Source organism: Chaetodon trifascialis, chromosome 14 (assembly GCF_039877785.1).
Source record: "Chaetodon trifascialis isolate fChaTrf1 chromosome 14, fChaTrf1.hap1, whole genome shotgun sequence".
Lineage (NCBI taxonomy): Eukaryota > Metazoa > Chordata > Actinopteri > Chaetodontiformes > Chaetodontidae > Chaetodon > Chaetodon trifascialis.
In genome coordinates this window covers 1642133-1667249 of record NC_092069.1, presented here as the reverse complement: position 1 = coordinate 1667249, position 25117 = coordinate 1642133, and the positions used below count along the sequence as shown (strand labels likewise).

The 25117-nt window shown below is 41.5% G+C and overlaps 1 protein-coding gene across 3 annotated transcripts in view; it reads right to left on the bottom strand.

Annotated features, from left to right (window-relative positions):
* The window catches only part of trappc12 (trafficking protein particle complex subunit 12), a 58960-nt gene that overhangs the window by 6735 nt on the left and 27108 nt on the right, over nucleotides 1-25117 (bottom strand). For all 3 annotated transcript variants that reach the window (XM_070979304.1, XM_070979305.1, XM_070979306.1), the window contains exons 4-8: nucleotides 8102-8215; nucleotides 5262-5400; nucleotides 2085-2197; nucleotides 1416-1488; nucleotides 15-88 (exon numbers count right to left, since the gene is read on the bottom strand). In XM_070979304.1, the coding sequence (XP_070835405.1) occupies nucleotides 15-88; nucleotides 1416-1488; nucleotides 2085-2197; nucleotides 5262-5400; nucleotides 8102-8215 (513 nt within the window). The remainder of the gene's footprint in view (nucleotides 1-14; nucleotides 89-1415; nucleotides 1489-2084; nucleotides 2198-5261; nucleotides 5401-8101; nucleotides 8216-25117) is intronic.

Below are 25117 nucleotides of genomic sequence, written 5' to 3'. Positions count from 1 at the left end.
ACACACACACATACCTTCATCAGCAGCAGGCAGTTGGCCATGGAGTACATGATCCGGCTGAGGCGAGACCTCCAAAGCTTAAGAGACACTAAAAACAGGGAGAGAATAAGAAGAATGAAAGAGGGTTTCTTTCTTCAAGAGTTACTTCCTATTTTCACTCCACTGGCTGTTTTGGGTGTCCCTCTAACTTAACCCTTTTCCCCCACTCTCTGGCCCCCATCAACCCCCTTTCCCACATATACACACAATAGTGTTATTTTTAAGGCGATGAGTTAGTGAGGAACACACTGCGGCACACTTTGTTTTCCTCTTTTCCCGCAGACAGTGTGCCCTGTGGAAGAGCTTGTGTGCAAGCCTATTAGTATTCATCGCTGCACACATGTATGTCTGTATGTGTTGGGAAGAAGAGCTAATCACCCAGTAGGGGTCTGATGTGTGAAGGCAAATCCCTGTGTTATTGACTTGACTGTCGACTGTCTGCGTGGGCAGAGAGAGGAGAGACAGAGGGCACGGCTCTTACACTGATTTTAGAATGGGGAGAAACTGGCAGAACCGACGCACCCTCACACATACAGCAGATTTATATGCGTCACCCTACCAATTTTCTCAATCATATGCAAGTGTCTTGGTATATTTAGCTCAACTTCACCAAGAGATTTATTGTTGCTCATTGCCCTGAAATAGCTGATTAAATGGCTTCTAGTTGCTTTTAACAAAAAAAATAAAAAAATAAAAAATAAATAAATAAATAAATAAATAAATAAAAACAGCCGTTGGAAATGTTTGCCAAATTATTGGACTCAAAGGGCTCTGCATTAAGACGTATTGCTGTGTTGAGAAAGTCTGAGAGAAGAGTAGATGCAGTCTACTTCCATCATATTGTGTGGAGGTATGTCTACCTAAAACTGGTGAATTTCAGATGAAGGTGCCTGCCTATTTCCCAGCACATTTGTGCAGATGTGAGTGGATTGGATAGGATTGATCTGTATTGATCTGCCTGGCGTGAAGTGCTGGGGAGACCATTTGATATTCAGCACGAGTACTGAAGCAGTGAGGTGCTAAACACTTTTCGAGCACTGCATTGGTGTGCTTGTGTGGTTGAAAGTGTGTGCTTGTGTGGCTGAGGTATGCTGCAATCCTGCACCAGGTGTGCCTCTGATGACTGAGTGAATGTGTGTGAATGTGTGTGTGTGTGTGTGTGTGTGTGTGTGTGTGTGTGTGTGTGTGTGTCTGTGTGTGTGTGTGTGTGCGCGCGCACGAGTGAGTGTGCATGCATTTGTGTATTACCCACTGAGGTCCATGACCTCATTCTCCTCCCACAGTGTGATGCAGTCTGGGAATGGGGCCAGGTCTGTAGCTAAATGTCTGTGTGTGTGAGTGTGTGTGCGTGTGTGTGTATGTGTGTGTGTGCTTACCTTGCCTGTTTTCCTGTGTTCGGGTGATCATGCTGCCATCCTCTGCCAAGCCACTCTCCAAGTTGTCCAGAATCTATTTGTGGGGGGAATCAAACTTCAGAGAGGGATGTTGCTTCACTGCTGAAGGCTTTTTATGTGTGTGTGTGTGTGTGTGTGTGTGTGTGTGTGTGTGTGTGTGTGTGAGACCAGGTATTTATCACGTTGTGGGGACAAAAATCTGTTTACACAGTCACATTGTGGGGACTGACCTCCCTTATGGGGACAAAATGCAGGTCCCCTTAATGTAAATCATTAAATTTTAGGGTGAAGACTGAGGATAGGGTTACAGGTTAGGTAAGGTTAGGTTAGGTACAGGGTTAGGAATAGTGGTTATGGTTAGGGTTAGATAGGGTAAGGCTCCAGGAAATGAATTTAAGTCTATGTAATGTCCCCACAAGTGATATAAACACAACATGTGTGTGTGTGTGCGTGTGTGTGTGTGTGTGTATTAGAATCTGCATATTTACTCCAGTATCTATTCACATTTGGCTGTTTACAAAGTTGGGCTTATGGATTTGCATGGCAAATGTGTTTTTCTGTGGGTGTGCAGTTTTATTGTGTGAATACCAGTGTGCATATCTTTATGTTCATCCAGAAGCTGTGTTCATGTGTATCTGTGTGTATACTAACAACAAGGGAAACAGTTTTGAGATTGTGCAGGCGGTCCAGAGCCTCCTGGGGCTTGGCCAGGTACTGGGGAAGCTCTGCATGGAGCAGCCGCATGGAGAACGGCACCATGGAACCTGTACAGGAGGGAGAAAAGGGGAGGGGGGAAGGATAAGTCGAAAATAGGAGACAGAGGGAGAAATGGGAAATAAGGGGAAGGGTAAAATAAGAAGTAGGGTGGGATAAGGACATAGCAGGAGAGAGAGAGAAAAAAAGAGATGGAAGGCAGAGAGAGACAGAAAGACACAGAGAGCAAAATGAGAATATAAATCCATCCACCCACACACAGACTGCACACAGCCCTGAAGGCAGGAACCTACAGATGGCATTGAGCTACGTATGGCGGCTTATTAAACCCTCTCATCTCTCTCTCCCTCTGTGTGTGTGTGTGTGTGTGTGTGTGTGTGTGTGTGTGCTCCATCACTCATCTTTCTGCCTCATCCCTCTGTTTCTCTCTGCCTCTGCATCAATCACACCATGTCTCTCTCTCTCACACACACACACACACACACACACACACACACACACACACACACACACACACACACACACACACACACACACACACACACACACACACACACACAGAGGCACACATATCCCCAAGAAAAAGCCTATATTCAGGTGAGTCTTCAGGCTTTGATCAGGGTCTCTTTGATATTGTCATCATATCTGAAGCTCAGCTAGTTGGTCCATCTTTGGCTCCTGGTTCTGCCAGTCTATGTATCTCTATTTTTTCTCTTGTCTATGTGCTTGTACTTTCTATCTAATCCATCTACAGTAAAGAATACACACTCATTTTCCCCATTTACCCCATCATTTTATCATCAAGCTGACTGGACAGTGTTCTCTCTTGGCTTGATTCTTTATTCTAGTGTTAGTACTTTTAATACTTTTACAGTGTCTGTTAAGGTAAAGGGTTTGTAACTGAGAGGGTAAACAACCCATGAAAGCACAGCATTCTTCGAAAACTACATTTATCCTATGGAGGTACCCTATGGAGTTTTTGACTAATATGTGCACCCATTTTGTTTATATCTCTACTGCATATCTCTCCTAGCACATGCAAAAGGATGCACGTTCATACACAAAAGCACACACATTCCTTCAAACAGTTTGAGGTTCCCATCAGATTGTCATTTCGTAACAATGACATTTTCGAGCAAAATAAATTCAAATGAGCCCCATCTTTACCAGCTGCAGCATTTAAGTGTTGTGTACATTAATGCATCAATAATTATGATCTTTAAATATGATATATATGATTCTAAAATGGGCTATTCTGCATGAGTACTTTGAGGTTTTGTTGGAAATACTTTTGTACTTTTACAGAAGTAAAGTTCTGAATGCAGGACTTTTACTTGTAACAAAGTATGTCTACATTGTAGTATTGCTACTTTTACTTGCATAAAAAAAAAAAAGAATACTTCTTCTTCCACTGGTGGCTAGCTAGTGAGAGCATGTTGCCAGTTAGCTTGCAAGCTACAGTACTTCACTTACTTTCCCTGCAGATAGCCACGACCGGGGTCATAGCTACCACTGAGAATGTCTGGGTAACATTTCTGTGACTTTGGGGGGGTCATTCTACAATTCTACAAATAGTACACATATTGGATTTTTAAAGCTGATTATAACATATTTTCTTTTGTATTTTAAAATGTGACATTTAGGAAACAAATATGTAGAAATAAAAGAGATTCTCAAACAGAATCATATACCTGACAGTGTAGAGAAGAATCTGAGACTAAATTTAGACCATAATGTTTTTTTAACCTTCGCAATAATGAGTAATTCTCATTGAGATTAAAAATCTCATAGCAATTTAAGACAAAAACAAAGAAGAAATCAAAGAATCCTAAAATAACACTAATAATATAAGAAATATAAGAAAAATAATGTGGGTAGATACAATTTATAGAAAATGTAGTTTTTAAACTAATAAATAGAATTTAAGTGTTCTTATAAAGATAAAAAGATATAAACAATTCTAAAATCCTGGCTCAATGTCATCAAGCATCTAGCCCCACTTATTTTGCAAAGATGTGCTGAGAATGTGCTGTGTTACTGTGTGGTCTGACCATGCATCCATTCCTATTCTCATCTCTTACTTAATTGATTAAAACATGAAAGGAATTGTGACTGAAAGGAAAGTATGAAGATAGAGCTTTAAAAAAGAACATGAATGAATGCTACTTGTCAGGCATGTGGAATTCAGGTATCAATATTTCTGAGTTTAAATTGGACTCAACTTTTCAATTCACAAACAATTTAAACTGACAAAAATTGATTCCTTCTCAAGCGCTCACTCGATCCTGATTGTTCAGACAGTAATACATGGGCAGCCATCTCTTAAGGTGTTCAAAGAACGATCCTGGCTAACAGACAGTCGATGCAAGACCTTGGCCAGAGAAATGTTCGACTTGTGATGCCAGGTTACACAACTTGTGCCAGGTTGTCTGCGAGCACCTAGCAGGGCACAAAGCTTTTAAATTGAGCAATGGAGAGTCAATTGGTTCTCTCTTTAGAAGGCTGTGTGGTGCATCTTCAAGTGTGCTTTTTTTGTGAGGTTGTGTTGGGTGTGTGTGCGTGCAGCTGTGTCTCTGCTACTGCCTTCATTGTGGTAGCCTGGGGGGCGAAGCAGATCAAAAGTAATGGGAATACATTAGAGAACAATTCATGCAGTGGAAAAAGGAAAAACAAAACCAAAGAACTGCTGGAGACAAGTAGAGTTGTTGGAGCTTCTCAATGACACAGTCTAATATCAAGCTCCTGGCAGAAACTTTACTTTAAATATTTAACACGCAGTGCAGGTATGCTTGTGTATCCTTAAAAACGTGGGCCAAATGCAGAATCCATTTGGAGAGTAGGCTAATAACAAATGCAAAACACACAGATAACAGTTTCAGAGCAGTTTTTCAGCACTATGCTGAATACTACTATTGAACCTTCAGTCAGCTTTCTTGTGCTTGTGCTCCTCCTGCACAAAAGGTCAGTAATAGTGACCCTAAGGGACAGAGGATGGTATCTTTGTATGCAGCTGACCGTGTGTGTGTGTGTGTGTGTGTGTGTGTGTGTGTGTGTGTGTGTGTGTGTGTGTGTGTGTGTGTGTGTGTGTGTGTGTGTGTGTGTGTCTGTATACACCTCTTCTCCCAGGGTAAACAGTGGGGTAGTACTCATAATAGAGGTCTGGATGATCCAGGTTGCCAAAGGGCTCAAACTCCAGCTCAGCATTTTGGAAGAGGTTCAGTTTGGTCAAAAGGGCCAGTCGCAAAAACCAGAGCTGGAACACATACAAACACACTCTGTTTGTTAAATGTACAAAGCATTCATTAAATAGTATGAAAGAAACATCAAAAAGATACATCATACAAAATCTCTTATCTTCCCTGGTCACAGTTGTACTCTGAGAATTGTACACCTAAATCAAAACCATTTTCATCGTTAGACCCTTGTGATGAATCTAAACATTACATTTTCAAGGACTGATTACTTGGACTTCCAGACAGCTGTAAAGGTAGGGAGAAACAATATATCTATGGTTTCAGCTGTGACATGCATGCCATCCAGTGCACTCTCTTGAAAATGACCATGATGGCTAAAAATATCTAATCCATCTGTATATATACACTTCTCACAAAAAGTTAGGAATATTCGGCTTTCTGTTGAATTTCAGGATGAACCTAAAATGCACTACAACCTTTGCATGCGAACTTAATTTGACCTTCTCTAAACTTTTGAATGCACATTTCTAAATGTTCAATGTTTCAGTACTTTTTGCACAACTTGCTGTTCTCAAACAAGGAGCTAAATGGCAAAATTCACAACAGGTGTTTGATCCATGAGTTGACCAATAAATTTCCTGGTTCAATTGGAATTGGTATTTAAACAGTCCTCTTCATCATGCTGTTCACACTTTGACATCATGAAACCAAGATGACACCTAACAACTGATCAACAGTACCTTGCCATTGCGAGGCTTCAAACAGGATGTTCTCAGAGGGAAGTGGCCACTGAGGTTAGAGAGTCACTGTATCTCTGTTGCAACCAGCTGATGACAGCAGGTTGCAACAGAGATACAGAGAGACTGAAAGAGTCACAGAAAGTGACAGAAGTGGACGTCCTTTGGCCACATCCCACACTGATGACCGCTTCATTGTGAACAGCGCCCTGCGGAACCGGATGATGAATGCCACTCAACTCCAGGCACATTTAAGGGAGGTGAGAGGCACCCAAGTGTCATGTCAGACCATTCAAAACCATTTACATCAGCGTGGTCTGCATGCTAGACAACCTGCAAGGGTACCTGACCACACCACCAGGCATAGGCCTAATTGTCTTGCATGGGTCATGGAGCATTTACGATGGACGAGGGACCAGTGGGCCTCAGTGCTGTTCTCTGATGAAAGTTGATTCACACTGAGCAGAAATGATGGCCGCCAACGATGTTGGAGACATCAAGGAGAGCGCTGTGCATCAGCCACTGCTGTCACCAGACGAGCCTTTGGTGGTGGCAGTGTTACAGTGAGGGCAGGTGTGTCAATACAGAACTGCCCAACACTTTGTGAATGGTACAGTGACAAGCCCATACTGCCTGAATAACATCATTAATCCAGTCATTGTGCCCCTGCATGAACAACACAGGCCTAATTTCATCTTCATGGACGACAATGCTCCAGCTCATCGGGGTCGCATCATTAGGGAATGGCTGCTGGAGACTAGGGTACCTCAGAAGGAGTGGCCTGCACTTTCTCCAGACCTGAATGACATAGAAAACCTATGGGATCAGCTGAGTTGCTGCGTAGAGGCTCCTAACTCTGTACGCCAGAGCCTCAACAACCTTAGAGCCGCCCTTCAAGAAGAGCGGGATGCCATGCCTCAGCAGACAATAAGTTGACTTGTGAACAGCATGAGACGTTGACAAGTTATTGAGACATTGACATTTTTGGTTGTGTTACCACTGTTGTTGGCTTTTGTTTCAATAAATTGTTTTGAGATGAGGAAATCACCATTGCATGCTTCCACTTAAATGCCCTACTTTCATGATATAATATCACTGTAGCGTGAACTTTTTACATTTTCCATAAATTTCACCCGAAAGCCAAATATCCCTAACTTTTTGTGAGTAGTGTTTAATATACACTACTGTAATACTACATGTTATATTATTTCATGTCCATATTTATGTACTTTCAACAGTGCTAACAGTCTGTGCCAGTTCAGTATAGTCCTAATGTCCTGTGGGCAGTATGGTGGGCTATAAAAGTTTTAACAGAGTTGCCCAACAATCACCATCTTGCTTGGATGCACACTGATTTGGGATGTGGTGATACTCTTGTTGACTTTATGGCTATAGGCTAGCCCAAGCTAGTCAGTCAAGTGAAAAGGAGTGACTAATTACATTAAGAAAATAGCTAAAAACACATTTAAGACCTGAATTTCAAAACTGTGCCAGGATGTTTACGAAAGTAAAATTAACAGCAATATGTAGCAAGAGGAAACCACAGAGTTGGTTGGTCTCTTGCACAGAGCCTACGACAGCGGTGGCCCTCTTAATGAGCTTATGCAGCCATCCATCTCTTGGATTGAGCCCCACAAACACAGGTGCATGAATGTGCTAGCAGCACACTGACAAAACATACAAAAAGGACAGCAATGCAAAACAGAACAAACAACGAAACATCTTGGACTGTCCTTTCTTTCAGATGTCTGAGTTAGTGGTCATGTCTTACATACCGCGCAGATTGATTCTAGGAAAAGAAAAAATCCACATCTGCCTCCCTGAGGTGAAACTCTACTTATTATCACTCAAAAATAATCATATCATCAGATTTGAAACAAAAAATGTAATTAACTCCTCAAGTGCAGGAAATGATTACATTAATCTCTAGAAAAAGTTATGTCCCGGCTTCATTCTCAAACACAAAGAAACACACAGAGAGACAGACAGATGAACTGATGGATGAAAGTCAGTGGTGTCTTACCTGTAGTGAGTCAGTAGTGTGGGAGGTTGGCTGGCCAGCCTTTCCATATCCCTGACCATGAGCAGTCAGCAGCCGGCCCGTCAGATCCACAGCAGCCCGCCAATTCTTACTGCTCTGCAGGGGAAAAAAAGACACAACATACTTAAACACACACCAGGGTTGATGGATGGAAGAGGACAAATCAGTAACAATACATCACCACATTTTTTCAAGATGCCTGTCTCCAGCGTTCTCACACGGTTACAAAGGTTTCAGCAAATTTAAAGGATAACTATGTTTTTTTTAAGAACTTGTGTCTTATTTTTATAGTTTTGGCTACCATTTTTATCAGTTGTCATAATCTTGGAGCCACCAAATATCAAAACAGGTCCAACAAGGAAAAATTATTTAAAAATGAATACTTTTTTTTTTTTTTTAAATGACTGACCATTTAGTATGGATGCCATGAAAGGCAAGTGAGAAAAAAAAAATTCTGGTCAAGGACCGCTGTGGCTTATTAGGTAGAGTGGTCATTCACTTATCAGAAGGTCAGTGGTTTGATCCCTGACCTCAGCAGTCCACATGTCGAAGTATGCTTGGACAATATATTGACCCTGACTCTGTGACCCAGCACTATATAAATACAGTCCATTTACCATTACGTTTCTGTCTGATTTAAATTGTGTTCTTGCCAGGATAAGAGGATAAGATCTTTCTTAGTTCCTTAATTTTTTTTTTCATCTGTGATCAAAAGGTGAAAATATATATAAGTTTTAGCAGGTGAAAAGGCAATTTTTTTGCCAGGATAATTTTTTTGAAATGTTTGTTGTTGTAATACTCATTTTGGCCACAAAAGGCTGAAGAACACCACACATGGGAGTTCAGTAGATGGGAAGTTTGTGCTGTGGTGGATGAATGAGTCAAACACAGGACTATCACTGAAGAGATGGGTTCATGTCCTGTGAGCAACCAAAAGTCAGCAATGACTTATTATTTTAAGTTCTTTCTTTATGTGATTTTCAGTTTCCAGTTGCAGTTTAGTTCATTTTTGGCACCGAAAGTAAAAAAGAAGAAGAAAAAAAAAAGATAACGGTTTGGATTCAAACAGACCCTTACGTGTTAGAAAAGCTTTCTGGCAGAAAACTTTCAAGCCCTAAATGCAAACTTCTGTTCACTTTCCCCCACGAAACAAACAAAACGAACAAAAATGATCCTGACCCCCCCCAAAAAAAATCTTCTGCCAAAACTTTTCTTTCAACTTGTTTCACAGATGGAAAAAAGAAGAAAAAAACTTAAAGCAACTTTAAGCATGTTTTTACGAACCTGGCTCAAAGGTTCACAACAAAAGGAGTCCACACACCGATGTAGTGCAACAAAACATTTATTTAAGTAAACATAACACAACCTATACTGTGTGAATGTTACGTATCAGTGGTGTAAAGCAGGTGTATGTGTGAGTGGTAAGTAAAGGAACAAACTCAAAACAAACTGAATTTCCCATGGCTGCCAGAACAAAAGAGAGAGGGCCTCTAAGATGGCCACCGTATTTATATCATTCAGCTCCACCCTCTCAAGGTGCAGCCAACCAGCTGATAGCCTGGAAGATGCTTGAAGGCTACAGAGAGGTAAAAACATAAGGGAGGGTTAGAGAGAGACTTTAAGGAGGTAGTACACAGGATAGAGCATCATCCAAAACATTTTCAGACCCCTTGATATAGTGAATGTCTAGGTTGAACAGCTGAAGAAACAGACACCACTGCATAAGGCGCTGATTTGGATTCTGCAAATAATTTAAGAACGTCAGAGGGTTATGGCCAGTGTAAACAACAAGTGGCTTTCCTCCGCCACTAACATAGACCTCAAAATGTTTCAACGCCCAAATAAGAGCCAAAGCATCTTTCTCCACAATGGAATAATTCAACTGGTAAGAGTTGAATTTCCTGGGAAAGAAACTAACAGGGTGATCAATTCCATCTGTACCTGTCTGCAGGAGTACAGCTCCAGCCCCCAAATTGCTGGCATCTACCTGCAACTGAAACGGTTCACCAAGACGTGGTGATGCCAAAACAGAAGCAGAGGAAATGAGACCTTTTACATTTTCAAAAGCACGATGACACTTAAGGGACCAATCAAATTTGACCTTTGAACTCAACAGATTAGTATGAGGGGCCACGACTGTGGAGAAATTCTTACAAAACCCTCAATAGTATCCAACCATACCTAAAAAGCACAGGAGTTCTTTCTAAGTGGTTGTGAACTCGCATTCAGGCAGATTTACAGTGAGATTGGCCCAAGCAAGACGATCAAACAAAGCTCTGATGCGGTGTACATGCTCCTCCCAAGTCTCACTATATATGACACCATCTAAATACACTGAGCATCCCTCCAACCCTGCCACAACCTTGTTCATCAACCGCTGAAAAGTTGCTGGTGCGTTCCGCAGCCCAAATGGCATGACAGTGTAGGAGTAAAGGCCTGAAGGTGTTATGAATGCTGCAATGTCTCGAGCCCATCTGGACAGGGGCAACTGCCAGTAACCTTTCAAAAGATCAAACTTGCTTACAAATTTAGTTGAGCCCACCTGATCAACACAATCCTCAATAGGAAGTGGAAAAGAGTCTGGCTTGGTGACATTATTCACTTTGCGAAAGTCTGTACATGGTCTAAATATTTGGTCTGGTTTGCTTACTAACCCACGGGGAGGCCCAGCTAGAACACAAGGGCTCTGCACTGTTGTGTTCTAACATGTAGTTCACCTCTGACTGAGTGTGTTTTTCCTGAGAGACCTGGTAAAACCTTTGTCGTATTGGTTCAGCATCTCCTACATCAATATCATGTTCTATTAGATGTGTTTTTGTTGCAGTGTCTGAAAACAAAGAAGGAAATGACAAAATTAGGTCAGATCTTTTTTCTTTATGTCAGGCAAATGGTCCAACAACTTATCCAGGTTATTTAGTGACTCAGAATTTTTTAGTTGGCCTTGCATCACACAGTCATCCGGAGTAAGGACTGGCTCCTCACCACCTTCTTTCCCCAAAGGTGAAGACAATACACCCAAAGAAGCCACTAGGGCCACCAGCTTCTGTTCTTTTTCAGTCTGTTCTGTAGTGGAAGAAAATAAGGTTTTAGCATGTTTATATGGCATAACTGAGTGGACCTTCTCCGGTCAGGTGTAGAAATAAAATAGTTCATGTCTGAGAACTGGCGAAGAACCGAGTAGGGGCCTGAAAACTTTGCCTGAAAAGATCCCACCACTGGAAGTGCCACAACCAGATCACCTGGACTTAACACATGCACTTCAGCTTGGCGATCATACAATCTCTTCATTTTTTTCTGAGAATTTTCTAGATTTGCTTTTGCCAATTTTCCTAAATCATACAAATTTCTTTTAAAAGTGAAAGTAATGGAAGATTTTATCATATATCTTCTTAATTCCCAATTGGCCAGCTACCATGCCATGAGCTGTGCTCAAAATCCCATCTCTCAGCTTTGTTGGAACCACAATCAAGAACCTGGCATTGCCAGCAAACCTATCACCTTGAGGCAGCCATTTTCTCAACAACATGCCTTCTTCCAGGAAGTATCCGTGTGCCACACTTTCTATCTCTTCCACTGGATGCACCTGCTGAAACACTTCAGAGTAGGATCATCCTGCTGCTCTTGTATCAGGTCAGAGCGAGACACAGAAAAGGGAAAAGCAGGCAATGGCAAGGCAACATTTAGAGGAACTTTTTCCTCCTTTTTCTCTTCCAATTTATTTTTGTTCAGACAAGCCTGAGCCCTAGTGACAGCACATACCAGAAAAACCTGTGGATGGCCCTTGTCCTCAATCTCAGCTTTATTCACAGAAGGAGTATGGGTAACTTCTAGAGAAGGTTGTGAATCTCCCCAGATGTGACCCCCAGCTAACTCATTTCCCAGAATTACTTACACCCCTTCAACCCGTAGAGCAAGCCGCACTCCCAAAATAACTTCACCTTTAACCAGATCAGAGCACAAATCAACCTTATGCAAAGGAGCAGGGACCAAAGTCAAACCCATACCTCTAACCAACACAAAATTTCCTGTGTCTGATGAGAATGGCAACACTGATGACGCTCAAGCTCTCAAAATCTTGACGGGAGTTTTCTCATCAGACAAAGCTGCTGGACACAAATGGGTCATTACCTGTATCAATTTCACTGGACATGTCAGTTTCAGATGAATTCAGATGATTCCACAGGAGAAGGTGCAGGCTCAGCAACCTGGGAGGCAAGAGCATCTAGTATGTTAGACTTTGTGTGCTGGCGAACTGCAGCAATAGCATCAGCCTTCTCACCTTACCGTGCTGGAGCAGAAAGGGCTACAGGTTTTACATGATGGTAACCTTGCAATTTATGTTTTGATTTCAGCACTGGACATTTAGCTTTCCAATGACCTTTACCAAGACAATAATTACAAACCTGACTTGTATCCAACTTACTGCTACTGTTACTTGACTTGAAAGGGGGGGAACTCATTTCATGACCCTTTCTGATGACCAAAAAACATCTCTCTGTGTCGGTCACCTTGTACTTAATGTGTCAACGCATACTCATCTGCAATGGCTGCTGCTTCCGTCAAAGTTTTAGCATTTCTTTCACTCAGATAACTGGCTGTACACTCTGGAAGAGTGTCGTGGAACTGCTCCATCAATAACAGCTCACACAACTGTTCAACTGATCCCACCAGTATCCCCTTGTGTAACTGCTGAGGGATCATGGATCTTACCCTTCTTGATCAACTCCAGCTTGTAGTGTTCTAATTTTAGCTTTACCATTTCAAGAGCTTTTTCTTGTGCCCAAATTGTACGCTCTCGTTCCAGAGCCCATTCCTTATGCTCCAACTCATACTTATGCTACAACATTAACAACTCCTCTGGCTGTTCGAAAGACAAACCTACCCCAGCTATAGGCTGCACATATTTCACAGGCTGGTCAGGGCAACTAACCTGGGGAGAAACTGCATCCTGTTGTCCATTTCTTTTACCCCAGCAACCAAAATCCCCGACTGAACAAATCCTTCCTTGATCACCCCGAAAATGCGGTCCTTACGCCCCTGACTAGAGATTTCAATGCCATAATGCTTTGCTATTTTTATCAAATGATCCTTAGTGAAGGCCTCCAGTCACTCTTCACTTTCATTCTTCACAAATTCCTCCACAGCAGACATCACACAAACCACAACTGTACCACACTGACTGGTGACCCAGCATTCAAAAATCACACAACTCCATAAATGTTACCTGCTCTAAACCACAATAGCTCCCCTGTCACTTAGAGAAACTGCCACGTTTTTTTTTTTTTTTGTTTGTTTTTTTTACCCCCATCAGCCCAGCACAACAGCCACCATGTGGAACAACCTTTCCCCTAGCTGTCTACCTAACCCATAACTGGCTAGCTGACTCAACCCTAGTCTTCATGCAAATAGTGGTGGTGGGAGATTTAAACACAAAGCCCAACGACTCAGCCAGGCAAACAGCAAGCTGGTGACCTACCTCGACAGTCATGGGGGAGTACCCTCAGCAAAAATGCTCTGGTCACACTACCACACAAAAAAAATAAACTAAAACAACAGATCCAGGAATGGATGTTGTTCTGATACCTAATGGGAAAGTAGTTCCACAAACAGGGGTGGTTTAAAATTGCAAGAGGGGCAACACAAAATGAAACAACAGTTTGTCAGTGCACCACCACCTTACTTCTATGATCAACTGGAAGCCCTGAACCTCAATCCACACTAATCTGAACCACTTACAGTACCATCCAGGTGTGTTGGACTCTCTCTCCAATACTACTGCTCAATTCAGGCCACAGCTACAAAAATGCACAGAACCCAATATCAATCACTAGAATCTGTACTCACTATAACAGAAGGATTTCCATACCCTGTAGCTGTATAGCCCTACCAAATACTAGCAAATATTTAATACGAAACCAAGGTTCCAAGATCCAGGACAAGCCCCTGTTTGTGACGAACCTGGCTCAAAGGTTCACAACAAAAGGAGAAGAGTCCACACACCATTGTGGTGCAACAAAACATTTATTTAACCAAACATAACACAACCTAAACTGTGTGAATGTTACGCATCAATGGTGTAGAGCAGATGTATGTGTGAGTGGTAAATAAAGGAACAAACTCAACAAACTCAAAATCTTCTTATAAGGGTGGCAACTCTGAAGTGCTAGAAAAAAAAGAACAAAGAAAAAAAAACTCATGAAATAAGGTGTTTGTAAGTGCACAACTGACAGTGTTTTAAACTGGCAGCCATTGAGGCCGGAAGACAAAGTGCCCACAAACAATGGGGACAGGTATGTATGCACACACACAACAGATATTAGCAGCATCTGCTTCCACAGGAGGTGGTACAATAAGTAAGAGGAGGACAGAGGTGGGAAGGGGGAGGCAGAGTCACCAACCAATCATCAGCACACATGACAAGGTCGGCTCGTCGATTGGGTCCTAAGTGCTGTGCCATTCATCACAGCCAGGGAACTTAGGAGAGAAGAGAGTAAGAGAGAGGGCTACTTTATTTCTAGTCATCTTTATCACAAAACTGATCACCCCTGTCCCTCTGTTTTCTCTCTTGTAGCTGTCCTCTCTTCTCCATTCATCGTCCAACCTTCCATTCCTCCTGTTCTTTTTTGTCTAACCTACCTTGATGCCTCTCTCTCCTCTCCAGGATTCTCCCCTACCTTCTTCTCCCTCCATCTTAATGCCTCCTATTGTCTTTCCTCTCCCTCCTGCCCCACCCTGACTCTCATTTCTGCCTTTTCTCTTTCCCAACTGTAATTTCTCCCTCCTCTATTGCTCCGTTTTCATCCTTGCCTCTCCTGTCCTGCCCTGTGCCAGTAGCTGTAATGCCTCTGAATCTTCATTAGGGAGGGAAATGAAGCTGAAAATGAGGAGGCAGCCTGGATGGCCAAAAGCAGCTGCAGTCACTCGAACACACACATATCTTACAGTACGCTACCATACACCGTTGCCCTACCACAGGGCATTAGAAGACAGGTGTGCATGCATGTGTATGTATGTGAGACTGGGATATAGCCTGAATAGGGGACATGAGAAAAGTTAACAGTGATGTTCTGTAGGTACATGCACGCACACATAGAGTTGAGACAGGGTACAGAAGGGGCTTCAACAGATGAGAAGCAGGATATGGATGGAAGAAATCTAAACCACATGTAGTGCAAAAGTGCAGAAGTCAAAGTTCGCCACAGAGAATGGAAGGAAAAAAACAGAAATTCTGGGCCAAAAGAGCTGGGGAAAAGAAAAAAAGGAGCAGTGGCGAGGAAAGACAGCTGAGGGCCAAGGGAGCTGCAGAGAGGAACCACAAGGGGCCAAAGTGAAAAAATCTCACAAAGCTGGAAAAGTGAACGTCACTTCAGGCCTTATGTAATGATGCAGCATTGCTGCTGCACACATGTAACTTTATGGTATGATGTTGTTTTACACCAGCCTATACTTTTAGGTCTTGAACCATACCAAGCTATAACAGGTGCTGTGATTTGAATAGACAGCAGGCAGGGCTTTGTGTTTTGAGGGAAGGTCTGTGAGCAGAAGGTCACAGGGTCAGACTCCATTAAAGATCCTATTTGATTATGAGTGCCCTTGACTGAGATAATTATGTCTCTGCTCCACTGTTATCTTAAATGACTGAACCTGAGCTCTGACCTCGCTGATGAAAAAACTTAAGAATAATAACAGACTGGACTGTGTTCAACATGTTAATCTACCATTTAGAATGTACAGAGTCTTGACTCCGGCTGTCAGCACACATTATAGTGAGTGAAATTTCTATTATATCTTTTCTGTTTCAGTGGGTTCAGTATTTTATCTAACAGATACCAGCTAGATTTGAGCTGTCTTGAATTGCTGCTAATGCAAACCAAACGTTTCCTGTCGCTGCTACTTCTCGTTAAAAACTGGCAGCTGAATGTTCACATGACTGCAACATCAGTCAATCATTCTAGCCAAGGTTTTCTCCATTCAAATTGGCAGGCAATTTGCTTGTCTTCTGCTTGTCTTCCATGTCTTCCTTGTTCTTCCAGAAACATATGCAGATGGGCATAGTTACTCTGTGGAGTCCTTTGTTTCAAACACCCCACTTGACCAATCATGATTTGCTATATGAGGTCTACCGACCACAGCAGCTAATAACAGTCTGAGATGAGCAGAAGGACCTTGTTCTCTTCTTTACATGTGAAGATTGAGCCAATCTCAATTGTTTTTGCAGATGACTGACACCTCAAATAGACCATTCTGAACATGCTGATATGTCACTTTAGTGGGTTATTTACAGCTCTGATCACCTAAAAACAAAGGAATTCAGGAATTCAAATATGGATATTATACACAGTTTGAAGTGATAAATCTAGTACATGGTCTCAATATAAACATATAACCAAAATGTAGGTATAGATACCTTAAACGTGAATGGCCCAAATTTTGATTTCATGAATACAAATATAGATATTTATGTAAAGAAATTCAATAAATTGGACTGACAAAAAAATATTCAGATGGAAAAAAAAACCCCTCTACTTCAGTGTGTTCAAACTGCTATTACTCCAGTTGCACTTACTGTAATTCTGACTACCAGGTACCTCCATGCCACACCATCTCTTTGAAAGCGAGACACTGCTGGTTTTATTTCCATTCTACAGTAGCAGTTCAGGTGAACTTATCTCTCATTTCAGAACATACAAATTGCTTTATGATAGCTTGCCATGAATGCTATCATGCACAGAAGTCATGCTGCCACTCCACAGGTTGGAATTATTTCAAATAACACAGAAAGGGCATTGGGAGTAGAAATTAAATGAGGAGGCATGACCATGGTGATTTATTGCCAGTGATATTATATGAGGAATTGACTTCAGAGGCTTGGCAAAAGAAGTGTGTGGATTATGTCGACATGTCTCAAGCATGACAGTAGGGAAGGGCCATTTTCTCCAGACAAATGTGTGCAATGAAAATGTGCACACATCATTACCTCCAGGTGAATTGGATTTAAAAGGCTTCCTTACACCAGCTTTGGTTAACACAAGGATGTCCCGTGTGACTTCAATTAAGCCCCTACATTTTGGATTACAGTGTTTGTGGGGAAAAACAGATTGATAATATGCTAAAAGTGCAACAGCAACTAACTTTGATGCCTCTGTAGTTGGTCTACAGACACTTGAACCAGGGGATAGAATATTGCCCTAAATATGAACGATGGCATGTTTGGCTGCTATACTAATATGAACTTCACACAGCAGCCATTTTGTCTCCCACAGGCAGATGATGGACTCCATCCATCTATCCATTTTCTATACCGCCTATCCCTTTCGGGGTTGCGGGGGGGCTGGAGCCTATCCCAGCTGACAACGGGCGAGAGGCAGGGTACGCCCTGGACCAGTCGCCAGTCAATCACAGGGCAACATATATACACAATCACCCATTCACGTTCACACTCACACCTAAGGGCAATTTGAAGTCACAAAGTAACCTAATGAGCATGTTTTTGGTCTGTGGGAGGAAGCCGGAGTACCCGGAGAGAACCCACGCATGCACGGGAAGAACATGCAAACTTCACACAGAAAGGCCCGACCCGGGGATCGAACCAGCGACCTTCTTGCTGTGAGACATGCGCACTACCTGCTGCACCACCGTGCCGCCCAGATGATGGACTCTTCAAACAATATCACTAAAAGACGTCGAGACATAAACTGGCATAATATATAATGTGAAGACACCGTACTAGCTCATGGCTTATAAGAAACTCTACATGACACTCCCTAAGATGGTTCAACACAGTTACCAAGTTCTAAGTGACACTCCTTTGGGTGATATTAACTACTGACTGACTAGTGGGCTAGTAGATAGCTTTTGATCGTTTGGTTGTCAATAAAAACAGTATGTCCCACTCGCTTTTTCTCAGAGTGCTGCTGAAGACTGCATTCAAGAAAAGTTCTGTCTCTGGCCCGATTTATGTCCCATGACACCCAAGCTTGTTTTCCTCCCCAAGTTTTCCCAATACTACAAGTCCTAAAGTTGGTGCTGACCAATTTTGTAAGGTAACTGATTGGCGAACATTTCTATCAATTTTAATATAATTGTTCTTACAAAAAATAATTGCTGAGATCTGGAAACAAAGTTATTACATTATGCAATGAAGTCTGATGGAGAAGAAACCTAAGCTGTCAGACAAATTAGATGTGTTTTCCAAACACATTTGAAAATAAAAACGTTTTAATTAATTGATTAATTAATAATTAAGTGAAACCGATAGCCGATATTTAGAACCAATATTCGCTTGCAGCAAAAATAAAAATTTTGGTGTCAAAATTTAGAGTAACAAACCTGGGATTAGAATGAATACAGTATACTGTTTGTTTGTTTTGTGTACACTAAAAAAAGACCTTAACTTTTTGTAAAATAACACAAACACAAAATCTTCATTGAAATGCCTTTAAGTTTAATTATTAATAAAAAGTGCAGGGGCCTTCCAGCAACATTTCTTAAAACTCACTCAAATGAATAAATAAAATAGCTCCCTGAATTTTTGAAACATCAACAAAATAAACTGAACTGAACTGTTCTGAAATTTGGGTCTGAGTTAGTACTCCCAATTCAGTAGCAGGAGACATGCCAGCGCCACAGTTTTCATATCTTCAAGCTTGGAAAAGCGTTTCATTACACACGTGAGTTGTAGACGCGACAGTTAATTTATTGATTGAAAATAAAACATGAAGAATAAGAATAATCTCCTCGACGTGTGCTCTCTGCCTCACTCGTATCCCTGGACTTTACAAGTGACGGGCAAAAAGACGATCATTTAACACCAGTAGTTACGTTGCTGCATCATAGTGTCGTGAGAGCACGAGCGCTGAGGGAGAGGCGACTGTGAACAAACAGGGACACGTTAGCGTGTAGTACTGTTAAACGTATAGGCTATAATCACCTCCGGTGTTGTTTATTGATAAACCAGGAGCCGCCCCACGGGCTGAGACACGTTAGGAGATTTATTATTCCCCCAAAGTATTGGTAACCGAAAGGGCCTATATTATTATTGTGCGTCTGGCCACAGCTATAAAGCGGTTGCGGCAGGTATAACGAGGTGTCCATTATCAGAAATTAATGGACGATGCTGAAGCGTGAACCATCCGACGCGAAGCTGGCTCAACCAGCGTTTGAGCCAGCGCAATAATTTAGAACAATCAGGCTATTTGACCGGAACTTTTTTATAGTTGTCCTACAACACTTTTTAACGGACACCCTGAAGCCATTCAGAATCGAGTATTCACCCAGACCATGGTATAAGCCTTGTTGAAGTTGTGAACAGTTTCATCTCCAGAGCCAAACAGAGGAATTCAGCAGGTTTTCCTCCCTTATACTTGCTATAGTCTATCTACCAGTATGTCGTTATGTCTTTTTTTTTATTAAGTAAGGAACTTCAGGTCAATTTCACTTGGGCGAACATGACCACTCTTTTTTTTTTTTTCGTCGTATGCTTGATGTGATTAGACAAGTAGGTCGGTGAAATGTCAACTCTGGGCTTGCATGTTATCACTGAAATTAATCATAAGGTTGTAGTATTTTTAAAACTTCACCATAGAGGGTTTTTATTGCAACTTCGACTGACTCTGTTGCCTTATCTCCCGCTGGATCACTGGAGCAGTCGTCTGCTTCTCCTTGTCTGTGGCACTGCATGTAGAGGCTTCAGTGTTGATTGGCTGTCACTGACTCACTTGTGCCATGTAGCCAATCAGTGAGGGCTGTGGGTGGGACATTGTTACACAATGGTGACTTCAAGCGGAGAGACGGCTGCATCGGAGCCAACGGAGCGCGTTTTAAAATACATTAATTAATTTTATCGGTTATTGGTGGAAAAAATGGCCAATGCCGATGATCGAAAAAATGCTGAATATCGGCCGATATTATCGGCCAGGCTGATAATTGGTCGATCCCTAGACAAAAGTACTGAACAAAATGAAAATTTGACCAGATGATGATGTTAGATGAAAAGTTAAGGAATCACCAAAGTTATTACAATTCATCTTGAAGGGGACAAGAATTTCTGTAACACGTCATGGCATTCCAGCCAATAAGTTGAGATATTTCACTCAAAATCACAAATGTCACTGTGTCTGTGTTTATATGACATTTTGTAGTCTTACCGACCACTAGGGCTGTCAAAATTGGCAAAAATCATATTTGATTATTCCTTCTAAAAAAAAAAATAAATCATGGTTCGAATCATTCTAATGCCTGTTTCTGCACATCATGTCCATAAGAGGGCAAACCAATATGAGAGATACACTACTTGTATGTTACTTCAACATAAACATTTAAAAAGATCTACATTCCTACACATTACAAAAGAAAGAAAGAAAGAAACAAACAAAACCCAAAATAAGACCAATGAGACAACATTTTTTAAAAGTTTTCCAGTACTGAATAAGAGCGTTTGCACACTGTCAATGTACCGCCACTAAAAGCGTTTTTGCCACCTTTTTGTGAAAGAGTATGATCACTTTTCACCAGAAACACCTGCTATATTGTTCTTGCCGATGAACAACATAAATAAATGAAATTATAATCATAAATAAATCACCAAAACCTTTGGCTGTTCCAACAATCACTACCAATTCTGGTCTGGTTGAAATAAACTCTTAATTCACTGAATTGGGAGAGGAGTGAGAGGGCGGACATAAGAAAAGCAGCAAAAGATAACCCTTTATTAATCCTCCATAGGGGAAATTACAGTGTTGCAGGCAGCAGCAATAGTATTAGGAATATAAATGGAGACATAGAAGGGACTAAAAAAATCTAAAATTAAAAAATCAACAATCAACAATATAGGCAGGTTTAGGCATGAGAGGTGAGATGATCAGAGCCAACCAGAGGCTGAGTAGGGGCGAGTCTTCACGGAATACAGATGGGAAAAACAACACGTCCACATATATGGAGTGAAGTTGACCCCAAACATCTGAAATTCACTTTTATTCAAACAGAACTGAAAAACTATTCAAAACACTGTGTCCTAAGCCACAGAGGAAACAGATGGCTTTGAAATAATGAATTCAAATGACTTTGTAAAAAAAAAACCTCTGGTGGATTATTGGGAAATAAAGTATAAGAAGACTTAAATGACTTGAACATTACTCCTTTTAATTGTTTCTTCATGAGCAAGTGTTCTGCAGACACACTGCATCCAATAGTATTGATACTGAGATATTTTATTCTGGAGAAAGTGGTGGACAGACCAACAGCTCAGGCTTTTTAGCTGTGCTGTATGACCTGCCAGTTTGACACAGTACCTATTGGTGAGAAATGGCACCAGCTGAACACAGGTGGCATGCTGTTTTTATCTGGCATACAGCAGTGGCAAACCAGCAGTCAAAAGAGGCATGCTCAGTAAGAACTGCAATATGCCATGTGCCTGTGGTACACAAGTGATGAACTGTTGATAAATGTGAAAAGCCAGTACAACTGCAGTGGCACACCAGCAGTCAACAGTGGCATATCTAAGAATCAGCATAATCCCTAAAACAAGAGTGGCATACCATCAGCCACTTTAAGACTTTCCCAATGTCACTCCAGATCTTTGAATAATTTAGAATAACTAACTAAGAATAACTTGGTAAGTGCATTGTTATGATCACGAGTAGGTGGCAAAAATTACAAAAGCAAGACCCAAGTTGTAATAAACTGGAATGATCCTGTATGTTGGCAGATCAACGGGTTAAATTCCATTTGTGCTTTTGCAATAGGTCTGAGTGTATGGCTGCAGCTTACAGGAAGGTGAACACAAATATCTGGTTTTAACATGCTCTTCAGCGCTACAAAAGCTGCTGTGGCATTACCCAGACCCTGGCTTGCAAGTTTAACTGGTGGCAGAAATGACAGCTATGTAAAAAAGTTATAATGACAAATAAAGTTTACAGCAATGGTATCAAAGTGCGCTGCTAGGTCATTGCAGTGGTTATAGGGGTGTGTCTGTCTGACCCAGCCAAGGTGGGTCTCTCTCTCTCTCTCTCTCTCTCTCTCTCTCTCTCTCTCTCTCTCTCTCTCTCTCTCTCTCTCTCTCTCTCTCTCTCTCTCTCTCTCTCTCACACACACACAGAGAGTAAATATATTTTTTAAAAAACATATATTTACTACTTTATACCAATCATAGTTTTGTTGCCGCTCTGTCTCCGATTTCTGATTGGGTCATCCAAATCGTCAGCTGCTGGCTACCAGCATTTTAACAGAAGAGGAAGAAACCGCTTGGCAGGACTAGCAGTCGAGATGGCGGACAAACACAGAAAAAAGGCGAAAACGTACCACTTCCACTCTGAGTAGAAACATGACTTTTTGTTCACATTGGTTAAAGACAAACCTGTGTGTCTCATCTGTCACCAGCCTACTGCTCTATCAAAGAAAGGCAACTTGGAGCGTCACCACGCCACAAACCACGGCAAGTTCAGCAAGGACTACCCGCCGAAAAGTGCCTTGCGCACCAGCAAAGTGAAGGAGCTGAAGACAGCACTGACAGCCCAGCAGCAACTTTTTACCGACCAGGTAGACAAGAACAAGGCCGCGACTGAGGCGTCATTTCGTGTGAGTCAGCTTTTGGCTAAACACAAGAAACCCTACAAGAAACAAGCAGTCAGACACTCAAACTGGCTGTAAACTAAAAATAATCTGTGGTTTTTTTTTCAGACTTTGTAATATCAATGCGTCCATGTTTGCAGCTGTAAGGAATTATGTTGGTGAGTGCAATGTCACCTGGCCAAATCCACAAAATAAGTTCTAAAAAACTTGAACTACTGTACCTTCTCAAAGAAGACCGACTGAATTAGGAGTCACTGCCCACAGGAATTTAGCAAACAGTTGAAAACTTGGCAGCAGTTTAAACCAGCCTTCCCAGCCATGTAAACCGGGCAATGAATAAAATATGAGCAAATTTTGCCTATCAAGTTACAAAGAGAACAGCAACTGAATGATCATGAATGATCGCTGTAACATCTTGGCCTGGACTGGGCCAGAATGGGATCAAGAAAAAAACAAAGATTGGGAGAAGATGAGAGTCAGGAGAAAATGTCCACATGAAAACTATTTTAATTTTAATGTTTACAGACATGTAAACCTCTTGAACACCAAGCCTGACGTGCTGAAATCCAGAGTAGCTGCAGATCCAAGCCTTTTTGGTGTTCTTCATGCCATTACTTGCATTACTTGCCCGTATTTCTACACGTATTTAGCATATGACATTTTCTCAATTATTTTTTTGACAGCTCCCCTTCCTTTATCTGTGTATTCACTGATATGTCTGTCATCATTTATCAAGCAAAAATACCAAATGTCTCAATCCAGGGTCTCTGATGTGAGGATTTTTCTGTTCTTTTCTATTCTGTATCATCATAAACTGAATATCTTTGGATTTCTTGATGGTTGGTCAAAGAATACGAATACCATGAAACAAAGGTAGAGAGGAAGTCTTCTTCAGTCTTGTGTGTTATGAGCGTGTTCAATGTAGTGTAATGATTTATCATCAATTGATTAATTAAAGTTAAGAATTTAACCGATTAAAAATGTATTAACCAACAGTACCATTTCTCCGGAGCTCACATATATTAACTTTTATACCACAAGAGGCTGTACTTCACTTCTGCACTTCAAAAAAACTACTAGCGCAACAAAGGAAGAGGCAGTCAGGGCTGGGAAATGGTGAGCCAATATGAGGGGAGCGAAACATTGTCCACTGTGGGATGATTGCAATATAAAAGAGGACGATGCTCAATATCAATATTGCGACACCGTATTAAAATACAAATCCAGTACAATATCCATGTTGTACCACTTGAAAAGTCAGCACCTGACGGTTGCAGTGCAAATTGAAAGTGGAACACCATCCCCCCAACAGTTTACCATGTCAGTGTTAGCTAGACGAGGCTGTAGTGATGCGTGTGCAAAGGCAATAACTCAGAGGCTTTGGTTTATGGTAGAAAAGGACATGAGGAGGATTGAACAAGGCTATCACATCCCCTTAAGAGGTACAATTACTAGCCGTGTTGAGAAGTGGTATAACGATAAGACAGACAAACTTCAGGCACAGTTACTTTCAGCTGACGAGGTGGCTATAACAACTGACTGTTGGACTGCTAACTGCAGAAAGTTACATAACAGTTATAAGCCACAACATCGACGAAACTCAAGCGTAGCTATTAATGTGTGCACAGGTTCAGTCCCCAGACTTTGTGTCGTCACCAGCACTGATTGCATCAATCAATCAATGTTAGACCCTTGCCACAAACACCTTGGATTTCTTACTTCAGAAGAGAGACTACTTGCCAATGCTAAGCTGCTAGAACTGCCAGCAGAGATGAAGACAGAGGAATAGTAACCTCTGATGAACAGGGAGCTACGACTCAGCCTGAGGAAAGCGCCCCTACAGCCACAGTACTACTCCTTGGGGACCAGTACTTTTCAAATGCACCCAACAGTGCTGAAACAGATGTAAAAAAACTTCCTCAGCGACAACCCCGCTCCTCTGGATGTAAACCCCATTAAATGGTGGAAAGCAAACATGAAACGATTCCTGAGGCTGGCCAAATTGGCCAGGCAATATTTTTGCGTCACAGGGACATCAGTGCCATCTGAGAGGGTGTTTTCTGCAACTGGACTTACAGTAAACAGACTGCGACAGACTCACCCCTGACCACGTAGATATACTCATTTTCCTAAACAAAAACCAGTAGGTCTTAAATATGTTGTGGTGAGCTTAAGAGATTTTTTCTGCACTCACAACTCACTCCTGAGCACGTAGATGTTATTTTTCTTAAATACAAACCAGGATTTAAGTTTATTGTGGAAAGTATTTTTTATTTTCCTTTCATACATCACTTTATGTTTATTTAAAAAAAATTGGTTTTGTTTGGTCTGCCTTGTTAGTCTAGAAATGGCAGTAATTGCATCGTTATTTTGTTTGGCTGTGTCATTTGTTGAATAAAGACAGGCGGACAAGAGCAGCCGTTTCAAACG